This window comes from Bombus terrestris, chromosome 7 (assembly GCF_910591885.1).
Source record: "Bombus terrestris chromosome 7, iyBomTerr1.2, whole genome shotgun sequence".
NCBI classification, from domain to species: Eukaryota; Metazoa; Arthropoda; class Insecta; order Hymenoptera; family Apidae; genus Bombus; species Bombus terrestris.
This window is the reverse complement of record NC_063275.1, coordinates 15,952,674-15,968,771: the sequence shown is the minus strand read 5'-3', so window position 1 is coordinate 15,968,771 and position 16,098 is coordinate 15,952,674. Positions and strand designations below refer to the sequence as shown.

Below are 16,098 nucleotides of genomic sequence, written 5' to 3'. Positions count from 1 at the left end.
ATAATCCCTATATTTCCTTTATAATCCCTCTTTATAATCTCCCTTTATAATCTTTTACAACAGCTACGAAATATTTCTTGATTTGTGGCACCTTCTATCTGTCCAATGATTTTCTACCCTTTAATACCTAAACTATTATGAAAAATTTTGCTGAAGCTTAGCTACGTAGAAGCTTAGTTGGGTGATTCATTATGAGGAACAGGTATCCTGTTTACAAAACCAACCTAACAGGGATTCTATTGTATAAACAAATTTCGGAATTTGAACATAGGTAATTGACGAGGGTATTAAACCAGAAGAATATTTCAAGGAACAACAGAGACCAGTAATGGAACATTGGACCAAGTCAATACAACGCTCTATGTAAATACGAGGCAAATGCCACAGGAACCACGAAGTCGGTGTTCCAATCCGGGTTTCGATGCGCAATAAATCCGGCGTCCCTGGCTATTCATCGTTTACCTGAACGGTGTTTACAAGCGGATAATCCGGCCGGTTGCTACTCGAAGGAGGAACGTCGTCCTCGATGAACAATCCGTGCTATTCGTGTCAATTAGCAGGCGACCAGGTGCACGCGTACCAGCGTGTTCGTGCGCGCGGTTTTTCACGCTCCAGCCCCGCACTAATTGCACGGTGCAAACGACGCTCGCCCTGACGTAACATCGTCGGTCAACGTTTTTCGAGGAATCGAGGTCGTCGCGATGGATCGCGACGCGTGGCTCGAGAAACGCAAATGCCGAGAGCGTGCTCACACGCGGCTCCGGTAACAAGATCCGCAGGCGTCGGTTTCTTCTTTTCTGCTGATCCTGCCACCGTGCCATGCAATATTTTAATTGCTGGAACGCGGAAGCGATACGCTTCTCGCCGGCTACACGCGCGTCCGCTCGCCTTCCAGACCTAATCGAACTCCAATTGGTCTAACCTTACTGGCTCCGCGCATCAAGTTGCCACTCGTGAAAATGCTCCACCAAACCAAACCATTTATTTCGTAGTTAGAAGCGTGTCCCAGCAGAATACAGTGCACGCCTATCTTTTTCAAATAAACTCAAAATCATGTTAGTAATGTACGTAGCGATAAACTTTTGCACCTCTTTCGATAGCTTTGTCTCCTAATCACTGCGAGTCTTTCGTTCTTGTCGAATTCCAAAAAAGTCCGTTCCTCCTCCTATGTTTTACTACTATTTTATTATATTTCTACTATATTTCTACTATTATAATTCTTCTAAGTAATAGAAACGCTTGATAGCTTGCCGATAGCAAATTGGCGAATAAATGGATGCGAGTTTTGGCAGGTTGAGTGTTTCGCACTTCGCCAAAATCAACGAACTAAGTGAAGTGTACGACCGAGTAAAAAAACGTCTACTGTAGCGAATGCATTGGAAAAACACCTTAGGTTGTTTTTGCATTATGCTCTTGGCCGAGGCTAAATCGTTCGGAAACGACACCGTGTACCAAACAACGACCGGGCGTAATTAACATCGAAGTTAATGGAAAAATGAACGAGAGGAAGAAGTCTAATGGCTCTTTCATCCGAAATCGATGCAAATAATTACCGGGCCTACATCTGTTCTGCCGTGGTGCTCGCACGGAATGCCCGCGGGCCTTTTGCGGCATTCCCTGACAGTTATTCGAGGCCAACGATCGAGCAGCCAAGGAACGGGTCCGTGGACGTCGCGTTTCCACCAGGAATTTCCCCTTGCCCTCCTCCGGCCCGATTTCCACGAGCGTATTTGATGCCACCTCGATGGTATACCCTTTACTCTCTTTTCACACGATAACGTGTTCCAGAATCTATAAATATAATTGATAAATGTCGATACAAAACACGCGACCGCGTGTCTCCTCGATTTCTTACGAAGCTTTCTCGCTGAACTTTCAAAGTACCTATACGCTTAATTATTCCCGACAAAAGTAATTCGTACGTAAATGGCAAGCAAAAACAAGGGAAACTTTCTCTTAATCTGCACGACTTTGGTTGCAGATTGTTCAAAACCGTTCGAAAATTTGTCGGCTTTCACGGCTCCTTTCTCGAGCATTCGTCGCTGGAAAACCAGTTTCCTTGCAACGAGCATTCACGCGTCGCATCGCGTCGTCGGAAATACGCCGGCGTATTAAAATGCAGAACCGCCGCGTATTCCTGCTGCCGGCATCGGTAATAGTCGATAAAAGTCCTATATATCTTCGTAATACACGGCGTATCGAGAGTCGGCTGTATAACCCGACCGCGACCGCAACGCAAAATAGGAACAGCTCGAGGAAAACGCAACGAATGGTATTGCCCAGCAAATCTTCGATTCCACCTTGAATACTCCAACCATGGCCGCTATTTGCGCAACTGCGATAAAGAAAAAGACGATTTTCGAACTGCTTGATCGATATCGTATTACGTTCTCCCGAAATTCTTCGCGGAACATAGTTTGCGATCTGACGGAGTGCGATTTGCTTTTCTTTTCTTTGGTAATCATTTTCTGAGTATTCATTTTTTAAATTTTTGCTCTAAATTTCCTCGATTCTACGCTATCACCGTTTCACCAGATATCCTTACTTGGCAAACTGTGAAACTTCGTAAAAATATAGAAAGTTCATCTTCTCGTTTCTTTGAGTGTACATTTCATTTGATTTCTTATTATTATCGTTAATTATCTAACGGGTATTAATTCCATAATACGATGGAGAAAAATAGATATAGAAATTACAAAATTTCCGAAAGTTGTATCACGAGTAAGACGCAAAGTGAAGCGGAAGTACGTAATTATATGCAAAGATATATTACGTTATAACTAATTAAATGTTGTATATTATACAATAATCTGGTCTGGACTTTTTTTACGAAATGGTGAAAATTTTTATAGCGTATAAAAGGAGAAACTGAAAAGCTTGAAAATTCTGAATAACAAAATTGATTTACGGTCGACTAAATCCAAATTATCAGGTTATAAAATGTCATTTAGGTAAAAGTGTAGTTTAATCGTGTAACCAGTTATGTTTCTGTGTGAATGCTATAAAAATGAAAGGGATAAAAATATAGAAATAGGCCACTCAATCATTGTTCGCTAAAATATTGTTGGCAGCTATGTTCAATGAAACCTGTGTATCCTACGTGCTTACCGTATTCGCGTAAGTATCTCGATATTCAGCAGAGCTCAGACAAAAGTGTAATCAAGCAGAAATCTAAAACTGCTAATAATCCACTCAACGACCAGAAATCCCGAAACTCGAACCGTCTATGCGAGTAATAATCTGTGAAAATCATAAACCTGGAAAACCTATAAACTGGTACCAGGAAAAAGGAAATCTTTTCAACTTGAAGTCGTTTATTAAGTGGAAAGTCACTGATTGATAAAGGTTAGCCAAAGGTTAGAATAAGCCGACAGTACGATAATACAATCAACCCTGTGTAAAATTAGAATGTCGTGCGACGAGCTAGGTAAAAGCAGCGACGTCACGCGCCCTAACTGTACAACGACCGCTGTGTGACCGAGAGTCGGGCTTGAAAAGTAACCGAGCAAAACAGAATACCTCGTAAAAAACGGTTAGACGGTAGGGGACGTAAAATGGTAGCATTTCATACTGTCCAGTGTAACGTCGGGTTTAACGTACTTCGGCCTTGTCATAGAATAGGAAAAAGCAGCAGAAGCAGACTGGCTCGTGCGAGAGTGACGTTCGTCCGCGTGTTAGATTTCAGTAAGAGCGTCTCGCCAGCGTCCAGACTGATTTATCTAAGTATGAGAAACCACCGTGGTTGTTGGTGTTATTTATCTGGAACGAGCCTGCGACAGAAACGCACTCCTGTACCGGATGCGGCTTGCAGAGGCAACATGGTTCGCGACTGTAGCCCTGTACCAGTTTCCCGAACACCATCGATGCGAATCCGCGAACGTTCGTGGCGAGAAAACATGTCCTTCTTCTATGGAAGTGATTTCTCGCTAGCGATAGCTATTCGCTTGTTAGAGTTAGACTATGGTTACAGTGGATACGTGTTCCGATCAATGAAACATCTGAAAACTAAGATACATACCAATAAAGGTCTATATACATATCTGTTTGCATTGACACATTCAATTCACATTCAGAACACGCATACACTGTATTGATAGAGCCTTGAAGCAGAGAAGAAATCCGCGAACAGAAGGGAAACTAGATCGGTTGCTGAAGGAACGAAAGATTCGGTAGACCATATGATCGATGTAGTAGTAATTGGTACACGCAATTGGTCGACGCAATTAACGAGTTGACGACATGTGACCATAAGAAGAATAGATATCCTAGAGGCTGTAGCAAGACATCAGGAGATGACGTTATACAATCAAGGATACGACAGTTGGTCGTTCTGAAACGAGCTAGTTAGCTGGACGCTCGAATAGCTGTACGACAAGCTGCGAGCAACGCACCGATGTCGAACTTCCTTGTCTATCTCTGACAATTTTTTGCCGACGCTATGTAACCGCCCTCGTCCAAATACTAACCATAGGCAACGCGATTCCACTTCGACGATATCCGCAAAAGTCCGAGTCGAAAGTTCTTACGCGGAAAATCGATGAACTGATAAAGCGGATATGTTTTGCTGAGGTCGACGCTGTACCTGAGAGCCAGACTTACACCAAGTCCCTTTTTGTTACTTCTCAGCAGAACGAAAGGACAGTGATGGTCGTGCACTTTTTTGTATAGATAATACAGGTATGTAGAAAAGGAAAAGGGACGTACACGGCTAAAAGAAATAAAGAGAATAGCGAAATGGAGAAAGGAAGAGGGACGGAAAGCAGCCGAAAAAGCTTTCTTGGAAAAAATTGAAATCCTTTGGTTTGCAAAGGTTCGCTGAAGTACCAAGGTGTCATATCGCGTACAATTGTGTGGACATTGACGCGCACGGGGACCGGTAACTTCGGATTCCGCAGAAAAACGATCAGACGTGTTTATAACGCGCGCATGCAATCGCTCACGAGCGTGAAGCTCCGTGGGTTTTGTCGCGTTATGAAACACGGCGATCTTCTTGCAACACCGATAAATTATCGTAAATGAGCATAACGCGGGCACCTGTCGCGCCTTAGCCCGGACAAATGTACCATTGCGCGACTAGTTTTTCGTCGTAGACGAATTCCACGAGTTTAGGAAATTCTGGACGTAACATACTACCGAAAACGTATACGATCTCTCCTAACGCGAGTTTCTATATATCTCAGTCTTTAGGTACTCCGTTTTCCGGTTACGGATCGCGAGCAGCAGATAAACGGTGTTTGCTTTTTCCAGCGACAAGTTCTGTATGTAATTCATCGACGGTAGAAACCTTCTGCTCGAGTCGACGCGTTTTAAGAACCGTAAAACGTTGGGAACATCTGCACGAGGTATACACGCTGAAAGCTCCGCTCTCAAAAACACCTTAGCTATACGTTTGGCGTTTAACTCGCAAGTCTGAAAAAAAGAACTCAAACTTCATAGGATGTGAGCGACGCTATCCGAAGAACTGATTTATGTGACAACGGCGTACGCTGTGGCTGTGTCTCATCTAACGCGAACGTATGCACGGCTATTCCTGCCTCTATATTTGCGTCACTAATTATACGTGGCCGCGCGTGCACTTCGTGTTTCGTAGATTCGCATCCTCACGGATATCGTAAAATCGAAGCGCAATTAGACGTAATAGATAGTGGCCAGCGGAGAAACGGCATTTCTTAGCCGGCGTTTTCATCTCCTCGTCGAATTCTAGCGTTCACTTGTATAAAACATCAGAGATAAGTAAAGCCGCGTAATATACTCGAATATTTATCAAGATACGTTCGAGTAATCGAGTGCTTAATCATCCTAAGCGGTGTCGATTTTGTTAAATAACCCCTGGCCGAAACAATAACAACGTCGTATCGTAAAAAGACAGTGACAGAGTGGTAACTGCAACGATAACGGTATGATCAAATTTTTTCGATAGCGTAATGGTCCAAAGCTAGACTGGAGGTTGGATTTACGCAACGTGTTGATTAACTCTGAATCCAAGTAATTGCGCGACACAGGAATGCCATAAAACGACACCGTCCATAATTGAAAGGCTAAATCGAACGATCGTTACGATCCACGCGGTGAGTAAAAAATACCATAAACGTATCCACAATCACGCGTAACAAATAGGAAAAAATATTTTGACTGAATAACGGAGAACAACGAACGTGTATGCGGTTCGTGGTTACCAAGAGTTATCGGTTCTCGTAAAAAATCCATGTCAACGTCCATGATGCATCGAGTATCGGTATTGTGATACTGGAAAATAGTATTAGATCTATTTTAGGAAACAACAGACTGCATGAACTATAATACATTCGTTGAACTGATCTAACAATCAAACTAATCACGCGGAACCAGTACGCTGTCTAAACAATTGCAAAAATATCACTTCGACGCTAGAAACTTTCCCTGCGATAAAACAGCTCCGATTTGACGGGAGAAAAAACCCTGGCGAAGTTATCCACTTTCCGGCTCAACGACAAGTCGGTGGATTTAATTTAACCACTTAGCTGCCAGTTGCGCCGCAGGTAGCGTCGATCCCCCACCGGAATTCCTGTCGAAGACAACGGCTTCGACAACGGCCCAGAACGAACGCTGGAATGCGGGAAATTCGCGGCCCAGAGGCGACCACTGGTAAGTCGTTTCTCCATCGATGCTTAGAAACGAGGGGAAACGTCGCCGCACGGGTTTCCCGCGGCAATATCGTGCGTGTTTATGGAATCGCGATGTCGAGGATGCAACGTGGCTGGCAGCCCCATCGATGCTCTGTGGTTATCGAAATTGTGAATGAAAATTCCTTCGAAGGTATTTCCAGCGAAGCGTTCAGATCGAACGTATATATATTATCGGAGGTGTCTTGAAACGTTCCGGTATGGTGCGCGTACATAGGTACGTACCATATCTTCTACATTTTCACTAATGAAAATTTTTCAATACCCTTGTCGCTTCTCTCGTAGAGAAACTCGCTTTCGTGCTCGTAGCTATCCAATTTTCCTACCGAGCATATTGTCATAACTAGATTCAAACCGATGTCTATCACTCCTTTCGTATAACTTGCCCTTAGTTAAACCAACGGGAATCTAGTTCAGAGATTTAATCGTACGAGTTAAAACCTGGCCCTCAAAAGATTAACGAGCGTGCTCCAAATAACGCGCGTGTACATCTTCAAAGTCCAGATCAGGCCTCGTCAGAACCATCTTCAACGAGCCTTCGTATCCGAGATACCACGCCGATAATACGAATGGAAGGACGAGTCTCCGCGCGTCCTCGTTTCAAGACGAGGCAAGACGATACGTAACCGCGCGAAAGAGAGTGGCGGATCGATGGATGGGTCGAGGCGAGACACGCGCTAATCGCGAATACCGTTCGGTTTCGAGAGCAACCGGAGTCACAGGATCGGCTAACAATGAGGACGGTACGTTGACGGCCGATAATTAACTGAGAAACCGGGCGAAAGTCGGGAAAGCGCGTAACGATTCATCTTACGTGTTCAACAGGTATCCAGATAAATTCCAGCGAGGAGAACCCTCGAGGTATGTTTACTCCGACAGGCTAGCAGGAAATGTTCGGATGCCTGCTGCGTCGTTGCGTTCTCCGGAGCCGCTTGTACCAGCGTTACGTATCGCGATTGTTATGTTGCTTACGCTGGGACGCGGATTCCAACGCCACTGATGTTCCCTTCAAAGAAATTCCCAGATAATAAGGATTATCTCCGAAGATTGTACGTCACTCCGCCGAGCGCATGATGTATTAATTATCGTTCGACCAGGCGCCAGCTCCAGCTCCTTTCTGCAGTTGCCGGATTCATAGAAATACCTGTTAAAATTGATTACGCTTTCTCGGAGTTTTACCCAAGCTTCTCAACTTTGACGCCAGAATGCACGAAAAAGAAAAAAGACAAACGACCTATTTTTCGTTAAAATCTAAACGTAGAGCTATTTGTGCATCTTAGTTTAAGGTCCATTAATCTATTGGAAACTTGGTTTCTCAACGAAGATAACAGAATCACGCGACTGCGTGACTTTTTCCAGTTCGCGCGCTCACCTGGCAGGCGCGACGAGATCTGTTACGTCAGGGCACGATGTTCAGGCCGCAGGTCGTGAACCCCGCGAGAGATGACGGAAATAACCGACCTAACTCTCTTAGCACCGCGAAACTAACTCGAGAGATGTACCCGTGATACTATCTTTACTCTTTTTCCCCCACTGGTTGACGAGCCGACGAACACTGTTAAGTCCCATTCACACGAACCCACCGGTAAGGAAAAAATCACTGTCGCGGCTGCGAATTGCTCCAACTGGCTTGGCCGCTCGAGGAAAACCGTTCTCAGCTGGAGTCTCCGACTAGAACAGGATTTACTCGTTCATTTTGCGATCGTCGTTGAAAAACGCACGACAAGTAGCAAACAAGACAGAAGGAAAATAATTATAGACTCCACTGGTTACAAATTAATCGTGCTTTTCTATAAATACTCTCACAATATTGGTATATCAATCTCTATTGGAAGAGAATCTACTCTCGAACGTAAATAAATGCAGAAAGTATTGCTACAATAAGATTTAACTTTCACCCAAGTATGCAACTTAGTAACCAGCGCCTATCTTTTCTCTACTTTTCCTATTTACAACGAGGATTTGGCTAGCGAGGCTAATATCAAAGGCATAGTTGAAGCTAATAGTCGAGTCACTCGAGCAGTTGGCCATCTGTCACCCCTTGAGAGGCGGTATCGGCCAGCTGGGCTGCTTCTGGATGTCGGTCATTGGGGCCGGTGTGAGCAACGCTTTTCGACGTTTGTCTCGTCTATGTTTATGCCATGTCGTCTTCTGGCGTCGAACCGGATTTATCCGGCGCTCTCGGTGCACCGGCTACTATACTCGTGACACCTTACTCGACTTGACAGAGTGACTTTTCCGAAGATAAATATAGCGGCCGCTCTCGGTACACTCACGCCGTTCGGCAGTCGATGCCAGGCTACGCGAAAGGACGACAGCATTGGCCAGGGTGAAGGGGAACTCTGGATCCTGGATAGGTGGGACCATTTAACAGATTTATTATAGCTTCGATATCTTTGTACCTTATTCGTACATCTTACGTAAAATGGCCTGCAACATTGCAAATTTTTAAAAGGTTCGGTAGCTGATACGATAGCAACTGTCAAGACATTATATTTGTTCGCGTTATTTGTCCACGTTGATAATACGTACAATATACATACGTACGTACGTACGTGGAAAGACAATGAAAACGGCTAATCGAGTCGATACGAGTCGAACGGCGTGGAATTTCTATTTTTGGATTATGAGATTAAATCTACAGACACGATCTGTATCTACGAAAATCGCTGGATCCCCCTTTTATCTCGTTTAATTAAGAAACATTAATCGCTGTCTGATTTAACGCGTGAGCAGTTGGGAGCTTGAAACAGTCTCTCTCTCCAGCCTCTCTTATCTCTTTATCCACCGTCTGAGCGCAGCTGCATTCCTGCACGGTGACACAGAATTTCTCAGCGCATTCCGGCCGCGCGGAATCGCGGCCCTTTCTCGTGGCGGAGAACGCGAGCTTGCTCACGCTGTGGCTATTTTTCGCGCGCTCGCAGCCTGTGCATTCTGTCCCGAGCCGCCTCGATTCGAACACACAGATCGATCGAAACAATATTGAAATCGAGCGCTGGCGTAAAAACATTAAAGCCGATAGAAAAAAGAAAAAATACCAAATAAGAAGAGAAAAGGAGATAAGGAGTAAACTGTGTATAATTCACGACCACCCGTAGAACACCTCGAGGCTACCAGATTCGATACGATGTACCGTGACGCCGTGGCCATTTTTTAGCGGTCCACTCTCCGAATGGCGCGAAATTGCTAATTAATCCCGTCGACTTTGTTGCATCCAGAAAGAATCGATTTCGCTGTGTAACGCAGCAATTTCAGGCCGCATTAAACGTGCCTTGTGTGTGAATGGTGCAGAATGTTGATTAAACCGAGTTGCTGTCTCACTGTTTTCGCGACGAGCTACGACACCCACCCTGGCCATGTTGGTTCGCCTACTAAAGCGCGTAACTCTTGGCGATAATACTTTCAGCCCACAAGGTTTTCCTCAGACTTCCGTCTCGGTACGGCGATCGAATTCTTCGACGATTAAAAGTTTTTGATCGAAACGAAACGTGTGCTACAAAGCTGAAAAAGCAACCAGACGCTGTCTGTCAGCGTTGATCCACGCGATAACGTGGTCAAAGTGGCGTTTGGTCGATATCATACCGTGCGATTGTGCATTTTAAATCGTTTCTCTGCTTTCAGTTCTGAACTACCTTCTGTCAATCTTGCGCGAAAACATTTTTGCTAAGGCTGAACGCTACGATCGAAAGATAAAGTTAGACGTTGCTTAGGACAAGAACGTCCAGCGTGTCAAAAAGAATGCAGCTCATAATGCCGCGGTAATAAGGCGCTTAGTCAACGCGCGTTGCCTCGAATTTGACGTTTTTTATCGATACACGTTGAATCGTGACGTTGAACAAATGTGATGGGTGCATTCAATATTTATCGAAGGGTTTACCATCCGGATATTTTTTGCGTTTCATTATCACGGAAATCATATCGCTGTAGTGACCGGGATGTTACCTAGCGATAAGAATGTTCATGCAGCTTGCTGTTCCCCTTGAACCGTCAGTTGCTCGTTGCGTTTGTACCTTGCAACTTCACGAGCCGCGCAACAACCTTGGCAGCTACCAAAAATTTGCATCTCTTCGTACGCTCCCCGTGTTCCCTCCGATACGTCGACATATAGCCGCGTAAAACGAATTGACGCTGCTCGTAGGCCAATAAACAATCTAGTACTTGTCTGTGCCAGACACCAACGAACAATCCAAGAACGATCGAGCGCAATCTACTCGAAATTTCGCTCGGCGCATGTACGAGTATAATTTCACGTGGAATTTTCGTGATCATTGCGGGCAAATGTCGTAATTCGCAGAAAGATACGTCAATAGTATCGTCAATGGACGGCGCGCGGCTGTGTAATCGGAAGCATCCGCCCACAGTAAAATCTGACGTGCATCAAAGTATGGTAGCCGTCGCCGATAATAATTTTCACGGGCGGATCTGTAGCCGAACGTAATGCGTTGACGTATTTGCATCGGTGACGATCGGTGTCGTCACAAAATACGTCGCAACGATCGCGACATAAATGAGACGAGATGGTGTGTGTGTGAAACGAAACGCATATACGCGATCGCGGCCACCGGCATAGCTGCAGTTCGTTCGCCTACGAGTGGTCGTATCACACGCTCGTAAACATTTATAGAGCTGGTTGGTTTCTCTTCTCCTTCTCCTTCGATTCTCCGTTTATTTTCTACGCTGGACGCTCTCATTGTCGCGCAAAACGACTACTTTGTGAGCGCACGTTCAACGTTCACGGGGGCGAAGACCGATCGCCGTTATCGACCATAATTCGCTCGTTCGCGGTGAACTTAATTTCTGTTCCCATTTGTCGTTACGTCGCGAGACCTTCGACAGTCACTCCCCCGCCCGGGGGGGAAATAATTCCTTGACGCGTATCGAATCACCTGAGAATTATGAGTCGAATAAAAGGGAAAGAATAAAGCCGTTTATGACCACCGCGACGATGACGCCGTTCATTGTGACGTTGGCTTCCAGTTGAAATGTCGCGTGTATATTTAATTCCGAGGATGTGCTACGAAGTCAGTCTTTTTTCTCCCGTTACGATCGCAGAAACAATTTTTGGCAAATCCGGCTGCCGGTTAAGACAAAGACTCTTCCCGTGTCGCGGTAATTTGTCGCAGTGTTGGAAACTTCTCTATACTTTGTAAATCGGACACTGGGTAGTCGCCAACTCTTCCCCCGGTGTATCGTAATTACAGAATTTTGAACCACTTTCGCGACAAAACGTCGAGCGGAGCAACGAGCTCTTTCTCTCGTCGCGTTTAGTCTTTGCGAACAAGCGAATTTACGGTGACTCGTGTCGTTGATGGCAATTTACATAGTGTAGGACGAAGTGTACGATGTGACGAGAATCGAGGTGCCGTCCTCGAAAAGAGATCAAGGATCAACGTCAAAAGGACTCGCGGTATCCACGACCCTGAAACGATGTCCTGCAGAAAACAACATAGCGTAACTTCGCATTTCTTAAGGATAACCAGAAGACTGATCTCGGTAAGCGAGCATTCTTCAAAATTCTATGCGAGAGAATTAAATTTTAAGAAGCTTCCTGTATAAAATCCGGAGATTCTTTCTAGAATTTTCGGCGGGACCTCAACCGATTTATCCAACGACCCAACTTCGAAACGGACAATTGATTCATTTTTATTGCCCTCTTCGAACATTTCCTCTGTTTGTTCGCGTTCCTTGGCATGACATAGCGAAGGAACGCAGATATACATACGTCCATATATGTATCCTCTTTCTCGACCGTTGGCAATTGGCCGAGTTACTAATGTACATCGGCAAACGAATGACGCGTGTCTTTTCTTCGCGTGATGCTGCGCCAATGACGCAACACTCGCATATAATCCTAACATGCGAAACAATGAGAAAGATTCAGGCTGTGCAGTCTAAACAATCTGCCTGAAACTTTGTATTTAATCCGCTCTGTTTAACTGTTTTTTCCACAGCAATAAAAAGCCCGTTCAATATCTTGAAAGCAACATCGTGAAATTCATAGTTCAACTTTTCTACTGCGACGATAGTTAGTAGATTAGAAGATAGGCTTTGCGTTAGTGCAGCAATGTTGACACGAAGGGACGTCGAACTGAATTAGTCGGGTTACTTTATCACGAGGCATCGGATTAATCTTTAACTGGTGCAAATAAAGTTAATTCGATCGTGCGTAGCACGTAATTGCACTGAAATCTAAAGCGTCGATACGATGATAAACAATAAAACACGACAAGCAAAAACTCACTGCCATTAATCTCGGAGATACGATATTTCTTGAAAGCTCGATAAAATAGCAGGGCAACGGAAACACCTGAAATGTATATATTTTGCCTATTGCCCTGCTGTACTCTAGAATTACGGTTAAATCAAACCCACGTTGTTTGCTATCGGTCACAAACTCTAAGTGTCTCACTACCTTTACTACTTACTTACTTTATTCCTGTAACTTTTATCTATTTAACCAACGCATTATCAGCAAACAAATATCGTTGATCATCGCCGTTAGTTATTTATAGAATCGTCGTGTGGCTCCGGTGGATTTAACGCTTAATCGATTCTCGAGGATATACGTGGCGCCCAAAGTCGTTCGTGAGCAACTCCGAAACCGGTAACATACGGACGATCTCTTCCTCTTTTGTCATTGGCACACGGCCCGATGCGTGATATACAACGTAGCCGAATAAATCAGCCGCGTGTCATTTCTTCACGTGACGAGCTGCCACGTGACGTCACGGCTAACGTAGGCAAGTATATTCTGACGAGCAATGGTAATCGGCAGCAAGTCTCGCAAATATAGACACACCAGATCCATTCTCGAATTTCGGTCCCGTGACGCAGCGACGCGACGTTACACGAGCCAGACGTTACGTTGATCCATTCGCAGCTTTTACGATTACCCTACCATTTCTCGTATTCCCTCAATTTAACCTTCCGCGGACGCGTTGTTTTTCCGATCGAACGAAACGCGAAACAAACGATGACCACCAGCCGCGGATTTTATTAGGCGCCGCTTAATTTCCCGCGATAATCGCCGATCGTATAGCTATCCGGTTGACAATTACGACGATCTTGGTCTTTCAAGGCCAACGAGATGACGGTTATTAAGAATATGCGTTGACAGCGCTTCTAATTGCTGGAAATCGTCGTCTATCTGTGCGAACAATATAATTACCGATGTTTATTAGGCATTTTGAATACGTAAGTACTTTAAGAAAATACGTATAATTATACGAGATCGTAGTCGAGATCTTCATCCAAATTCTTTTTTCCGAGCTTAATATTAGAATATTAGTAAAGAAAAGTAATAATAATAATGTAGTTTTGTGAGAAGGCAGTTGTTCTATGAATTATTGCGTCTTTGAAATGTGGTCATTCGACTCATCGAATACGTTGTCAACGTAAACTACGTACATCGCGCGATATCGTTGATTGATCGACGATTACGCCGAACACAGCAATACGCCGTTAATCGTCCCAACGATCGAGAAAAACACTAACAGTGTTACACAAGGAGGACTCTTAATCGCGAAATTAAGATGTTAGATTATGTAACGGCACGCGAAAAAACCTCGGTATTTGGTTTCGTCTATCGCATGATTGATAAAAATCTGACACTCTTGACGAATAAAATTATTCGTAGAATTCGGTCGATGCAGGTCGGTTATTTAAATCGCTCGAAATTTAAGTTTTTAATTTAAGTGTCCAATGAACGTTACGACAGTATGCTACAAACAAATTCAAACATAGATACCATATAGTAGTAGGTTTTACGTAGGTTCATTGTATTGAATGGCATTATTCAACTCGTCATTTACGTAAACATCGTAGACAATTATTTACCAGACGTCATTCAAAGTAAGTACACAGTTTCCAGCGGGTTACGTCGTTGATGGAACGCTCGGAATTGTTTCACTTTCATTCGGTCCGATTACGTCCACGGTCGAGGCTACACGTGTGCGCGTTCATTTGGAAATTAACAAAAAGTCGCGACGTCTCGCAGGTGTGAATGCGCGCAGCTGTGTTTTCAGGTGGATTTGCTAGCCACTCGTTACACCAACGCGAAGCAACGTTTTATCATTTGCGAATTGCCTGGCGATTAGACTTATTTTGTTAAATCTATACCCTGATAGCATCGATCTTGAAGCAAAGAATTCGAGCTTGTTTTGGAAATCATGTAAAACGAATTCGGACACGTGATTACTATCGTAATTAAACATCGAGTATATTACGAACGATCATTCACGGCGCGTGAAGGATATACACAGCTCGAGAATTATGTAACTGTAATTGTACGAAACGTGAACAGATACGCGTTCGCGGTTCTTGAATTAGGTACCTACCGGCTGGTTTGCAGATCTTTTTAGGAATTAGGTCAAGCTCGATCGAATATCCTTTGAGGAATTTTACATCGTCCATCAACACAAATTTTTGCTACAGAATAACGCGTTGTGAGATCGTTAAAATTCAATTGGTTGGAAATTTTCTGGTCTCCCTGTTTCGTACACTAGAAAAAAATTCTCGAATCTATTATAAAATAATAGCAAATGTCAATCGTAACGTCGTTCCACATTTTCTGCTCACCTCTCCTCGTGAAAAGGATGCATAATTCATCCAGGATCGCGATGTGGCCCGCTAAATTCATAGTAAGAGTATGCGTAGGCGGTATAAAGACGATTCGTAAGTTTACTCGAGGTTACCAAACGTTTGCGCCAAGCAAACGTCGTGAATAGGCGCCGGAAAGCTTTCTCCATCCCCTCGACGTTCAAACATCTACCCCCGCGCGTCCACTGCACGTGTGTCCGCTCCTACTTGCGAGCATTAAGCGTACGATACGCGTGCATGGTGCGCGTAATTTATGCCAGATATTGCCGTAAAGCGGGGAACACGAGCCGTTCCCATACGATATCGGAAAACAAGCGAAAGAACGAACATTTGTTTCCTGAATTATCGAACTAGCTCACCTATGAATTTCTACTTCCGTGTTGCGTTCGTTACGTGTCGCACACCAACTAGCTTAGCGAAAGCTTCTTGATGACCCTTCGTCGGTTAATTTCTAATTACAAACTGTTGTAAAATTATAGATAACGCTCGTTGTATTTATCGAATTAGCTGTTATTATACCATGCCGTCGGATCGGTAAAGGGTATCACAACGAGCACGTCTTTATTTCCACGATCGACTCGTGTGACTGACACGAGAAAGGCAGAAACAGAAGTAGAAACGACACGGTCTATTTTCATCGCGAACGTAACGAGACAGGACGTGCAGGAGCGCCGAGAAAAGACACGATCGCGACTCGTCGCTCGAAGAGGAAAATCGGTTCCAAAAATAATCCACGGTGAACCGACGGTCGAGACTGTGTAAATTCCAGGACAGAGGAAAAGAGACAGGGCGTTAGGGGTGTTTGAAAAGGTTGCACGCGCTGTTCGTCTATTTTTCA

General features: G+C 44.4%; 1 protein-coding gene across 6 annotated transcripts in view; it reads left to right on the top strand.

Moving 5' to 3' along the window:
• Window positions 1-16,098, top strand: part of LOC100644761 (3-phosphoinositide-dependent protein kinase 1) — a 404,120-nt gene that overhangs the window by 358,502 nt on the left and 29,520 nt on the right. The window contains exon 1 of one of the 6 annotated variants that reach the window (XM_020863853.2): window positions 11,861-12,155. The exons of the other annotated variants lie outside the window; for them this stretch is intronic. Within the exon in view, the coding sequence (XP_020719512.1) occupies window positions 12,090-12,155 (66 nt within the window). The 5' untranslated portion in view covers window positions 11,861-12,089. Of the gene's footprint in view, window positions 1-11,860; window positions 12,156-16,098 lie in introns of those variants that run through there. 6 annotated transcript variants of the gene reach the window in all.